This window comes from Orycteropus afer, unplaced genomic scaffold (genome assembly GCF_000298275.1).
Source record: "Orycteropus afer afer isolate SDZICR_OR568_19922 unplaced genomic scaffold, OryAfe1.0 scaffold00572, whole genome shotgun sequence".
Lineage (NCBI taxonomy): Eukaryota > Metazoa > Chordata > Mammalia > Tubulidentata > Orycteropodidae > Orycteropus > Orycteropus afer.
In genome coordinates, this window is record NW_006922159.1 from 1273604 (window position 1) to 1286813 (window position 13210).

The 13210-nt window shown below is 46.7% G+C and overlaps 1 protein-coding gene across 1 annotated transcript in view; it reads left to right on the plus strand.

Moving 5' to 3' along the window:
* The first annotated feature begins 543 nt into the window (after window positions 1–543).
* The window catches only part of REN (renin), a 16238-nt gene continuing 3571 nt past the window's right edge, over window positions 544–13210 (plus strand). The window contains exons 1-5 of the mRNA XM_007956033.1: window positions 544–623; window positions 8667–8817; window positions 9408–9531; window positions 10316–10434; window positions 11369–11565. Of these exons, the coding sequence (XP_007954224.1) occupies window positions 544–623; window positions 8667–8817; window positions 9408–9531; window positions 10316–10434; window positions 11369–11565 (671 nt within the window). The remainder of the gene's footprint in view (window positions 624–8666; window positions 8818–9407; window positions 9532–10315; window positions 10435–11368; window positions 11566–13210) is intronic.

Genomic DNA, 13210 nt, shown 5'->3' on the forward strand with positions numbered 1-13210 from the left:
ATCTGGTTCTACCAGGGGACAAACCTGGAGGATTCACCCATGTTCTAGATGGAAAAACTGAGATGTGATCTGGAGGAAGTCAGAGAAAAAAACAAATATTAATACTGAAGATGCAGCTTCAAGGGCATCTGGGCTACGGGTTTGGAAACCTAGGTTCTAAGCCTGTCCCAACACTGACTTTGTCCCTGGGCAGTGCTATTTCCCATCAGTCTCTGCCCCTCCAGGGGCCCCAGGGCCAGGTCGAGACGGGGGTCTGCTGGCGTCACTGGGTACAGCATTCCTTTCCCACAGCCCTCCTTCCTCCAGCCCTCCTGCTCCTTGTCTGGAAACCTTAGTACCCTTCCCCCACCTAGCTTGGTCCCATGGGTGGGATTTATGATTGACTTCCTTGCCATCTGCCCCAGAGTAATAAATCAAGGCAAAGAGAATCACAACCATCTCGTGTGGGGAGCATATAAAAGGAGAAGGGCTCTGGTGGCCACAAAGCTTCAGTGGATTCCAGAGAGTCCAGGACCAAGGTGAGGCTTGGGCGGACAGAGCAGGATGGCTCGCTGGGGACTCCTGCTGGTGCTCTGGGGCTACTGCACCTTCAGTCTCCCTGCGGACTCCAGCATCTTAAGAAGGTAACACAGACCTAAGGGGCACCAAAATCAAAAACAAACTCACTGCTATTGATTGATTCTGACTCTTAGAGACCCCCTTTGGGTTTCTGAGGTGGTAAATCTCCATGGAAGTAGATTGCCCCATCTTCCTTCTGTGGAGCTGCTGGTGGGTTAGCAGAAGCTCTGGTGGCGTAGTGCCTAAGGCATTTGACTGCTAACCAGAAGGCTGGAGGTTCAAACCCACCAGCCACTCCTCGGAAGGAAGAGTGGGCAATCTACTTCCATAGAGATACCGCCTTAGAAACCCACAGCAGTGTGTTTGGCTTTTTCTGGTTAGCAGTCAAATGCTTCAGGCACCATACCAGAGCTCCTTTGAGAAGGGGTGGCAGGGATGCAGTATTCCCACTTTCCTAATACCTCCAGCTTTCAGATATGTAAAGTCATCCAGCAGGGCAGGGAAGTTTTTTCCCATTCAGAGAGGTCAAGTGACTTGCCTGAAGTCACACAGCCCATAGTTGAATGGCACTAGTCAGGCTTTGAAGCCATATCTTTTGATTTCTGCCCAGGGCTCCTGGCACAGTACTACACTAGTCATTGTGGGGGCTTTAGAGACAATTAACTCTACCAAGGACGCAGCATAACATAGTGGCTAAAAGGAAAGCTTCTAGAGTGGGATTGTCTTGGATTAAATTCTACGCCACTAGCAGAACTAACTAGTTCTGGAAACACAGGCAGGTTACTTAACCTTCCCAAGTCTCGATTTACTCGTTTTAAAAACAAGGATAATAGCAGTACCTGCTTCACCGGGTTGATGCAAAGATATAATTAGATAATGTCTATAAAGCCAACTAGCATGGTGCCCTGAACATTGCAAGAACACAGCTGCTATTAGTACAATACTATGGGGCAGATTAGCATAAAGGTTAAAAGAAAGCATTAAAGCAGCCCTAGGAGGGAGGAGAAAGACCTAACATCCATTTAGTGCCCTGTGGAAACAAGCAATTCCTTAGGGCTGGAGAAGGGGGAGGCAGGATTGGGAGAAGGCCTCACAGAGAAAGCATTTTTTTAGTCTGGGGAGTGCAGGATGACTTGAAGGTAAGAGAGTTAAGTTTTAACAACAGTAATAGTTGCTAAGCCTGAAAAATGCTTAGGATTTCACAGGGTCTTTTCACATGTCTCAAGGAGCGCTGGTGCCACAGTGGTTAAGTGCTCAACTGCTACTTAAGATGCCATCACTTCAAACTCACCAGCAACTCCATGAGAGGAAGAGGTGGCAGTCTTCTGTAAAGATTCCAAAAAAAAAAAACCAAACCCACTGTCTTTGAGTTGATTCTTCTACTCACAGTGACCCTATAGGACAAAAGCCGAACTACCCCCAGGCAGTTTCCAAGGCTATAAATCTTTACAGAAGCAAACTGCCTCACCAGTCTCCTGTGGAGTGGCTAGGGGCTTCAAACTGTTTTCTTTTAGGTTAGCACTGAGTGCTTTCACCACTGTTCCACCAGGATGCCTTCTGTAAAGATTAAAAACCAAAAAGCAAACTCACTGCTGTTGAGTCTTTTCCGACTCATAACGACCCCTCCTTGGGTTTCCAAGGCGGTATCTCTACAGAAGTAGATTGCCCAACCTTCCTTCTGAGGAGTGGCTGGTGGATTTGAACTACCAGCCTTCTGGTTAGCAGTCAAATGCCTTAGGCACTACCCCATGAGTGCTCCCTCTATAAAGATTATAGCCTAAAAAACCCACAGAGCAGCTCTACTATGTCTTGCAGGTTTGCTAAGAATTGGAATCCACTCAATGGTAATGTTTTTGTTGCTGTTGTTTGTTTTTTACATGTTTCATCTCAACATTCCCATGTTATGGATGAAAACACTGAGGCTCAGAGGGCTTAAGCCTGGTCATACACCTGGCCTTTTTCTTCCAAAGCCTCTTTTCCCTGTCTCAAGGCTCCCAGGGAGTAACTGCTGGGTTGGGAGAGGACACAGGTGCTTCCCAGCAGTGTGCCTGAGCCAGGTCTAGGGCAGCCTCCACCTTACTGACTGCCCCAGGATAAAAGTTTTCTCCTTGCCATTAAGTGGATTCTGACTCACGAGGCGCCCATGTGTCGCAGAGTACAGCTGCTCTGCAGGGTTTACTTGCCTGTAATCGTTATGGAAGCAGATCACCAGGCCTTTCTCCTCAGCGTCACTGGGTGGTTTCAAACTACCCAACTTTAGGTTAGGAGACCAGTGCACTGTTTGCACCACCTAGGGCCCCAGGGTAAAAGTTGTTTTTAGTTGCCATGGAGTCAGTTCTGACTCATGGTAACTCCATATGCTCAAAGAGAAACGTGCTCCATAGGATTTTTAAGGCCAGTCTTCCTAGGTGCCTCTGGGTGGGTTCAAACCATCAACCTTTCAGCTAATATTCAAGTGCTTAACTGTTTGCACGACCCAGGGACTCCTTAGGCAAAAGTACAGGGAAGTGAAAATATCCTTCCTTGTTCTCTTCCAACAGAGAAGAGCCAGAATGGAATTGGGCAAGAGGTGGAGAGAGTCAGGCTTTTAAAACACTTACTGGAATTTTACTCTTTGGGAGATTTGAACAAATGACCCTCGTTTTCAAAGTGCTTTCATTGCCTTATACGTACAGAATTTACATTTACTGAGCAGTGGACAGTTTAATTCTCACAGTGACCCTCTGAGGTAGGTGCTGTAATAGGGGAAAAGAGACCCCAGATTCAAACAGGTACAATAGAGGCACTTGTATGAGAGCTTAAATTCTAAAACACTTGGTTTGTGGAAGGCTGTAGGAGCCCTAACTCCATTTTGAGGCTTGACATAAATTTCAGGTGCCATTTGGGTTCTTTCTGACCATAAACCATCATTGTGGCTATGCACAGAGAAGTTCTAGGATAAACTTAGGGAGGGGCAGTTTGCCTTCAGGAAGAGTATGGTTGAAAGAAGCTTATGCTCACACAGAGAACCAGAGAACTTGCCTGAGTGTGCCCTTTTCTACTTTAATTAAGGTTGGAGTCTTGGTCTTGGGGTCTTGTGGCTAAAACTCAGGCTGCATGGTCATTCATGAGTCACAACCTATCCGGACCACCACCCAGCCAGGTAGTCAAGGCCCAGAACTAATCCTGTAACCCCTCCCTATCTTCAAATCCCAATCATGGTCTTTACTTTGTTTTCATAGTCCCGCCTGTAACAGTGACTAATCTATCTACTGCCAATCATGATTTTGTGATGATTTAAAATGATACATAATTAGCCACATGGTCAAGACTCATCGGATTCCATTCAGCTTTCTAATGCTGATTGATAGTTTCTCTCATCCAGGATGATTGTCTTTGTCCTGTCCAAGGCTTAATACAAGTGTCTCTATTGAACCTATTAGAATTTGGAGTCTCTTTTCCCCTAACACACATTTTCATTAAGCCTTGGATGGGACAAAAACAATCATTCAGGATGAGGGAAACCATCAACAGGTACACAGTACAGAAAGCTGAATGGAGTCCGCTGACTCACGGCCATGGGGCTAATTTTATATGATTGAAAAAAGAAGGGAATCATCACAAAATCATGATGGGTGGCAGCTCAATTCATCACTGTTACAGGCAGGACTACAGAAGGGGAAAAGGACCATAATTGGGTTATATCCATAACTGAAGATAAAAAAAAGACTACCTGGCATTACTCATGACCATGCGGCCTGAGTCATAGCTACTAAGTGTCTACAAAACAATACCAGGACCCCAACCTTAATTTAAATTAGGAAAGGACACACTCAGGCAAGTTCCCTAGTTCTTTGAGTGAGCAGAGTATACTTTCAACCGCACTCTTCCAGAGCACAAACTGCCCCTCCCTAGATTTGTCCTGGAACTTGTCTATGCACAGCTACAAAGCTGGTTTGAAGGTCAGAAAGAACTCAACTGGTGTGAACTTATGTCAAGCCTCAAAACGGAGTTAGGGCTCCCACTGCAGACCACAGCCTTGCGCAAACCCAAGTGCTTTGGAATTTAAGCTCTAACACAGTATTACTTGGAGCTCTGGTGGCGTAGTGCCCAAGGCATTTGACTGCTGCCCAGAAGCTTGGCAGTTCAAACCCACCAGCCACTCCTCAGAAGGAAGGTTGGGCAATCTACTTTCATAGAAATACTGCCTTGGAAACTCAAGGAGGGGATCGACTCAACGTCAGTGAGTTTGGTTTGATTTGGTTTTTAACAGTACTACCACTAAACTCTTTCATAGAGTGCTCAGAAGAGGTTCAGAGAGGGTGGGTAACTTGCTCAGAACCACACAGGTGATAAGAGGAGGTGCCCAGACTCAAACATGCACTTTACAACCACTCTGCCCTCACTGTCGTATCCCACTGCCTCTGTCAGCATCAGGCTGTGTAGGATGTACGCAAGCACCCAGGGAAAAACAGGGGCCCAAGGAAAAGCCAGGCCAGTGTGGACAGGAATCCTAAGGACAAGCTTCCTGGAAGAGGGGTCCAGGCTGCGCTTTGAAGGATTAAAGAGCTGGGGGTGGGGAGCAGGGAGAAGAAGGAAAGGATTTTTTGAAAGGTGAATGGCAAAAATAAAGGCTCAGAAAACCACAGTGAGATACCACTTCACCCTCATTAGGGTGACTATCATCAGAAATAACAAGTGTTGGCAAAGATGTGGAGAAAGTAACCTTCGTGCATTGCTAGTGGGACTGTAAAATGGTATAGCCACTGTGGAAAACAGTTTGATGGTTTCTCAAAAAGAGAAGTCTAGAATTACCTCATGACCCTATTATTCTGCTCCTAGGTAAACACCCAAAATAAATGAAAGTAGGATGCAAATAAATACTTGTACACCAGTGTTTGTTGCAGCATTAGTCACAATAGCCAAAACGTGGAAACAACGCAAGTGTTGGTCAACAGATAAATGGATAAACAAAGTATGGTACATGCATACAATGAAATACCACTCAGCCATAAAGAGAAATGATGTTCTGATACATGCTGTGACATAGATAAATCTTGAAAATATGCCTAACATAATTAGTCTGACACAAAAAGACAAATCTTATAGGATCCCTCTTATACGAAATACCTAGAATGGGCAAGTGCATAGAGACCAAAGTTTATCAGTGGTTACTGGGGTGAATGGGAGGGGGAAAGGAGACATTATTGCTTAAGGACCACTGAGTTTCTGTTAAAGGTTATAAAAAATTTGAAAATAGATAGTGGTGATGGTCACACAATATGAGGAATTCAATTAATGTCACTGAATTATACACATAAAAATGGTTGAAATGGCAAATAGTTTCTTCTATACATTTTACCACAGTAAAATTATAAATAAATAAATAAAGGCCCACAGCAGAAGGCTATTTGGAGGAGAGTAAGAAATGAACCCTTTTTTGGGTAACACCTTCTCTGAACCTCCATTTCCCCATCTGTAAAATGGGAATAATAAAACTACTCACCTCCTGGGATGATTGGGGATCAAATAAGATCTTAATTGTGAAAATACTTTGTGAACAGTAAACTGTGATATAAATATGACAAGTCATTTCCATTTTAATATTATGAAGATAGGTATTAAAGTAGCATTCAGCTTTGTAGGCACAATGGGAGACAGCAATTAGAATACATGGGGTATTCTACATCCTAGAATGCAAAGGATAGTGGAAGAAAAGGAGGACTTGCAACTGAGAAGAAAGAAGGAATCGCCACTAGAATGGGGAAAGCCTATTGCAAAACTAAGTTGCCTTCAATCCGGGGACCCTCAACCCTAACTTAAAAAAAAAAAAATTCACTGCCATCATCAAGTTGATTCCAACTCAGAGATACACGCTGGGTTTCCAAGGCTATGAATCTTTATGGAAGTAGATTACTCAGAGCAGCTGGTGGATTGAACCGCTAACCTTCTGGTTAGCAGTCAAATGCCTTAGGCACTGTGCCACCGGAGCTTCATCTTCCTCTAGACTTTTGCAAATAGCCTTCATGCCAGAGCCCAGGTGGACCTATATGGAAAATAGTGTCAGGCATACTGCTTTGAATCCCCATTCCATCACTTCTAGGAGCTCTGGTGGTATAGTGCTTAAAGTATTTGACTCCTAACCAGAAGGCTGGTGGTTCAAACCCACCAGCCATTCCTTGGAAGGAAGATTGGGCAATACTTCCATAGTGATACTGCCTTGGAAACCCAAGGAGAGGTCACTATGAGTCGGATCTGACTCGACAGCAGTGAGTTTGGTTTTTTGTTCCATCATTTCTGAGTCACTTTCCTCACTCTGAGCCTTCGTTTCCTCATCTCTAAAATGGGGATAACAAGTTAGTAAGCAGAGTTGCTATGGCAGTTGCATGAGGGGCAGGGCCTGCAGTGTCTTACATTCACCCAGTAACAGTTCAGTATTGTGTGAGTTTCCCAGGCCTCTTTGATTCTGCCCCCCAAAGGTGATGAATGGGAAGGTATCTGGAAAGAAGCTGAAGGACTGGACTAGGCTCAAGGCCCATCTTTCTAAGGACAAAGTGCACAAGCACTCAGGAAGTGCTGATCTTCCTCTCTAGACCAGTTCAATTGGTCTTCTCCATCCCCCTAGGCCCAGGCTCCTGCTAGCTCCCAGGCATCCAGAAGCCTGGCAGGCTGCTGCAGGCATCTGCTGCCACCTACAGGCCCACATGGTTTTGCGCCCTCCTGCCCAGCACTTAGGAGGCACTCTTCAGAGATGTCTTGCATGTCTCCCCATCTGCTGAAATTCCTTGGAGGCAGTGATAATCTTTATTTTTACATCCCCAGTATCCAGCATAATGCAGGCACAGAGTAGATGTCTAACACATGACTATGGAATGAATAAACAAATGGCCTTGCAGTGATGAGATTGTAGACAACAGGAGAACCTCAGTTGAGGGTTTGATACAAACCCAGGTGACTCATGTTGTTGTTGTTAGGTGCCACTGAGTCATCTCCGACTCAAAGCAACTCTGTATACAACAGAACGAAACACTGCCCAGCTCTGCATCATCCTCACAATCCCTGCTATGCTTGAGCCCATCATTGTAACCACTGTGTCAATCCACCTCGTTGAGAGTCTTCCTCTTTTTTGCTGCCCCTCCACTTTACCTACCATGATGCCCTTCTCCAGAGACTGGTCCCTTCTGACAACATGACCAAAGTAAGTGAGACGAAGTCTGGCCATTCTTACTTCTAAGAAGCATTCCAGCTGCACTTCCTTGAGGACAGATTTGTTTATTCTTCTTGCAGTCCATGGTATTTTCAATATTCTTCACCAACACCACAATTCAAAGGCATCGATTCTTATGTGGTCTTCCTTATTCATTGCCCAGCTTTCATGTACATATGTGGTGATTGAAAATACCAGGTATGGGTCAGGCTCACCTTAGTCTTGAAAGTGACATCTTTGCTCTTTAACACTTTAAAGAGGTCTTTTGCAGCAGATTTGCTCACTGCAATACAATGTCTGATTTCTTGACTGGTGCTTCCATGGGTGTTGCAAGTGACTGGCTTGAAAATTCTCCTTTAGGGTCCTTAGGGAACGAGGGTGATTCATAGGTGCCTGGGGTACTGGGAGCAGGGGATGGCCTCAGGGACTTTGCCATTATAGGAGAGAACTTCTACCAGACTACTACTGCTGGTGCCATTGAGTAGATTTCAATGCATGGTGACCTTCTGTGTGTCAAAGTAGAACTGTCTCCACAAGGTTTTCAGTGGTTGATTTTTCAGCACTAGCTCACCAGGCCTTTCTTCCGAGATGCCTCTGTTGTTGTTGTTGTTGTTATGTCTCGTCGAGTCAGCCCCGACTCATAGCCACCCCTCCTTGGGTTTCCGAGGCAGTATCACTACGGAAGTAGATTGCCCAACCTTCCTTCTGAGGAGTGACTGGTGGGTTTGAACCACCAGCCTTCTGGTTAGCAGTCAAGTGCCTTAGGCATTACACTACCAGAGCTCCCCAGAGATGCCTCTAGGTGAACTCAAACCACCAATCTTTCAATTAGCAGCTGAACATGGTAATGGCTTGCACCACCCAAGGACTCCATGGGAGAGTACAAGTCTCTCCTATGTTTGTTTCCTCTACTCTGCACCAGGATCTTCCTCAAGAAAATGCCCTCAGTCCGGGAAAGCCTGAAGGAGCGAGGTGTGGATGTGGCCAAGCTCAGTGCTGAGTGGAGTCACTTTAACAAGAGAGTCTCCCTTGGCAACGGCACCTCCCCCATGATCCTTACCAACTACCTGGATGTGAGTACCTAGTTCAGCTCCTCTCTTCCTCCCCAACTCCTTTCTCTCTTGGACCTCAGACTTTCTTTCCCTGCAAGACCCACTCGTTCCATGTTATCTTTGACTGAGGAGCTGAGGAACATAAGCACTTTACAAATTTCCCATTTTACAGCTAGAAAGCCTAAATAAAGCACAGAGGGCAGGGGGTTGTCAGGGGCAGGATTAGGTTTGGAATTCAGGAATCTAGGCTCTTGGCTCAAACCCAGGTGTCACTATTGGGTAGGGAGGGATGTGGGATCTTTGGTGGAGGTTTCTGTGGCCTGGCTCAACACAGCTTGCATTACTGCTCCAATGGTACCTTCTAGGTCAGGGCACCTTCCTCCTTCATGTCTAGTGTTTTTAAGTTTCCTCTTACTGAGCGTTCCATTTCTAGGAAGCCACAGGACAATTCTAAGGCTCCCACGTAGTCCCTGATAGAAAACTGAAACCCAAAAGGGTTGTATGAGCTGCCTTATCTCAACTGGAAATCCAAGGCTAGAGCCAAGCAAGACCCCTAGGGCCCAAGGCTCCTCCTAACCCTTCCAGCAGCCTCTCTTCTTTCACCCCTATAGACCCAGTACTATGGTGAGGTTGGCATTGGCACTCCACCCCAGATCTTCAAAGTCGTCTTTGACACTGGTTCGGCCAACCTCTGGGTGCCCTCCAGCAAGTGCAGCCCTCTCTACACTGCGTGTGGTGAGACCCAGACCTTTGCATACCCCCCACCACCACACTTGGGCAGTCCTGCCTCATATCTAGCTACAATTCCTCCTGTTGCCGTTTAAGTTGCTTCCTCTTTGCCTCTGTTCCCAGCGACCCTGGGAAGACAGAGGAAGGTGCCTCTCACTTTGCATTAGGCCACCACAGTTGGAAAAAAAAAAAAAAAGGCAAGTTCCAGGGGCTTCTGGCCCTTTCCTAGTCATTCTCAAACTGAGACAGGACTGAACCCTCCACCCCAGCCCAGGCCCTCGGGCTCCTCCATCCCCATCCTTAGTCAACAACCTCTCAGTTGAGTACTTACTCCCAGAACCTTCTCTCCATTGCAATGTGAACAATTATTTAAAATGCCCCATTTGGGATGAAAAGGTCAAAAGTACGGGCATAATAACAACCAAACTCACTGCTCTCGAGTCCATTCCAACTCATAGTGACCCTCTTTGGGTTTCCGAGGCAGTAAATCTTTATGGAAGTAGCCAGTCTTCCTTCTGCAGACTGGCTGGTGAGTTTGAACTGCCAGCCTTCTGGTGAGCAGTCAAGTGCCTTAGGCACTACACCACCAGAGCTCCTTATGGGCATAATAGGGGCTCAAAAAACCCAACCCATGATTGATAAAATACATTTTCCAAACCCATGACATCAGGGCCCCTCAACCCTGCACCTAAGCTGAGTCCCCAACTAGGCAAGACCAATACATAGCCCACTACCCAGTCCCCCTGCGGGGACCTCTTTGGATGGACCAAAGCCTGTGTCCCTCTACCAGAGACTCATAACCGCTACGACTCTTCGGAATCCTCCAGCTATGTGGAGAACGGGACAGAATTCACCATCAGCTATGGATCGGGAAAGGTTAAAGGTTTCCTGAGCCAGGACGTGGTGACTGTAAGTGGGGGCGCCCCAGGTCACCTGACCCCTGCCCTTCTGGTGCTCAGGGTGGGCTCTTCTGCCCCTCTAGGACTCCTACCAGGGAAAAGGTGTACTCCAGTCCACCTAAGCCTGGGTAGTTGGAGTTCCTGCTCTACCTGGAGCTGCAAAGAAGCAGAGCCTGTGATGGAACAAACCTGAGCTACTGGCTCAAAGTTGGGTGATTTATGGAGGGTTTTGCATCTAATTTGCACAACCTCCAGTCAATAAACCTACATAAGGTCAACCAGCTGACAGGCCTCTTCCCCAGACCTTAGACTGAATCCCAGGGTCAGAGTCAGAGTCAAGACTATGACATGTGGTCACAGTTAGTTTGAGGGTCAGACATAAGTTTTAAGATCATAGTTGATGTTAGGATATGGGATGAGGGCCAGGGCCTGGTTTTCTTTTTCATTTGGCCTTTGTCTGACCTCTTCCCCATTCTGGAGTTTCTTTAGCCCCCGCTGTGTGAGAGTTAGGGGTGGATGCACATGGAACCTGAGAGGAAATTACTATGTGAGGCTTCATTACCCCCTCTGTCTGTGAAATCAGGTAAAAGGTAACAAGAAGGGCAGGCCCAACTGTACTAAAGAACTCTTAGCCCAAACTGGGGAGGAGGCTGAGGTGCAATCCTTCTAATGAGAAAACTGGGCCATTGGGGAGGGCTATGGAAGTTCTCAGAATATTTTTTATTACTGCTTGGCAATTCCTCCTTTTCAGCCTCTGCTTCTTCCAGTCACTGGGCAGTCGATTGGGAGAGAGGATATGTGTGTGGGGTTGGTGAAATGATTTTATTGAGCTTGTCCCAAATTGCCATACCCTGGAGTATCTGTGTCCCCAAGGTCCCTGGTGTGGGAGCCCAGACCAGACCCCGATCAAGGGGTTCAGGCTCCTGTGGTCCTTCTTCTCACAGATGGGTGGAATCATGGTGACACAGACGTTTGGAGAAGTCACAGAGCTGCCTGTAATACCCTTCATGCTGGCCAAGTTTGATGGGGTCCTGGGCATGGGATTCCCTTCCCAGGCTGTCAGTGGAGTCACCCCTGTCTTTGACAACATTGTCTCTCAGGGGGTGCTAAAGGAGGATGTCTTCTCTGTCTACTACAGCAGGTAGGTCCTGGGATTCCAGGGGTCAAGGTGAGGGAGAGGAGGAAGGCCAAATTGCTGGGGAGTAGGAGAATTTGGGCCAGGATTGTGATGAGTTCATGATTAGGTGCGATCCAATCAATATCTACACTGATCCAATCAATACCTAGCTGTGCTCTAGATATTGATTGATATGGTAGCCACCATATAAATTTAAATTAATTAAAGCAATATAAAATGAAGCATTCAGTTCCTCAGTTGCATTAGCCACATTTCAAGTATGCAGCAGTTAGAGTGGCTAATGGCTACCATGTCAGACAGTGCAGATACAGAACATCATTGCAGAAAGTTCCATTGGACAGCTGATCTAGGACAACAGGAAAACGCAGGAAGGGGGTGGTGAGAAATAAAACACTGTTGTGATCCAGGGAGCCTCCCTGTGAGGGCCCAATGGCTCCTCTCACACAGACAAAGCCAATGTTATTCATTTGTTCACTCCTTCATTTATTTATTCACTTATTGATTCAATAAATACTGGGATCTATGGGTGAGCAGAGCTCTGGTAGCATAGTGGCTAAGGCACTTGACTGCTAACCAGAAGGCTGGCGGTTCAACCCCACCAGCCACTCCTCGGAAGGAAGGTTGGGCAATCCTACTTCCGTAGTGATACTGCCTCGGAAACCCAAGGAGGGGTCGCTATGAGTCGGGGCCGACTCGATGGCAAATAACAACAACAACAACAACAAATGGGTGAGCACTGTGCTAGATAGGTTCTGGGGGTACAGCAGAGAACACAGTGAACAAGACAGGCTCCATACCCTCAGAGAGCTCACTATCTAATAGGGAAGGAACAAACATTACAATGTGATGCATGTTTCAGGCATACAGTAGGGAGCACAGCGCTGACAACTGTAGAAGCTTTTCAATTCTTGGCTGAGCTTCCGTGCAGTTCAGCAGGCCTTGGGGGAACTGTTGTCAGCTCTTGAGCAGAACTGCGATCTGCTCCAAGCTACTGGGTTTAGACAGACAGTATTAGCTAGAGACAAGGGATTACAAGGATACGGACCTGAGGGCTGTGGCATTGAGGAAGTAGGGGAGGATTGGACTCTAAACAAACCTCAGAGGTCAAATGGAGAGGAGTCTCTGGTTTGGTAAGAGAAGGGGAGGTATTGAGAAAAGTTTGTGGCTGTGCAGTCAGGGAGGATCTTCGGAAGACCCATTTCAGAGGAGTGGTACGGGCAAGGCTAGATGGCAAGTGGTGAAGAAGTAGATGAGGTGTCAGGAAGCGGAAGCTGCAAATGTGGGCTACCCTTAAGAAATTCAACAGGGAAGGAATTGGGAGGTGGGGAAGTGGGTAGAGATCCAGAGAGAAATAGGTGAAAGAATGTGGGTGTTTTAAAATGCTAAGGGATGCCTAAAGCATGCTTGCAGGTAGAGGAAGAAACCAATGGAAAGCAAGAGAATGAAGATGGGGAAAAGAGGAGATAATTGAGGACACAGGAGCCTGGAGGCCATGGGAAGGATAAAGACTGAGCAAACAGGAAGAAGGCAGGCCTCCTTGAGGAAAGGGCTTGCCCTTTCCTTTACCACAGGGAAGAAAAATAGGGAACATCTCTGGTAGCATAGTGGCTAAAGCACTTGACTGCTAACCAGAAGGCTGGCGGTTCAA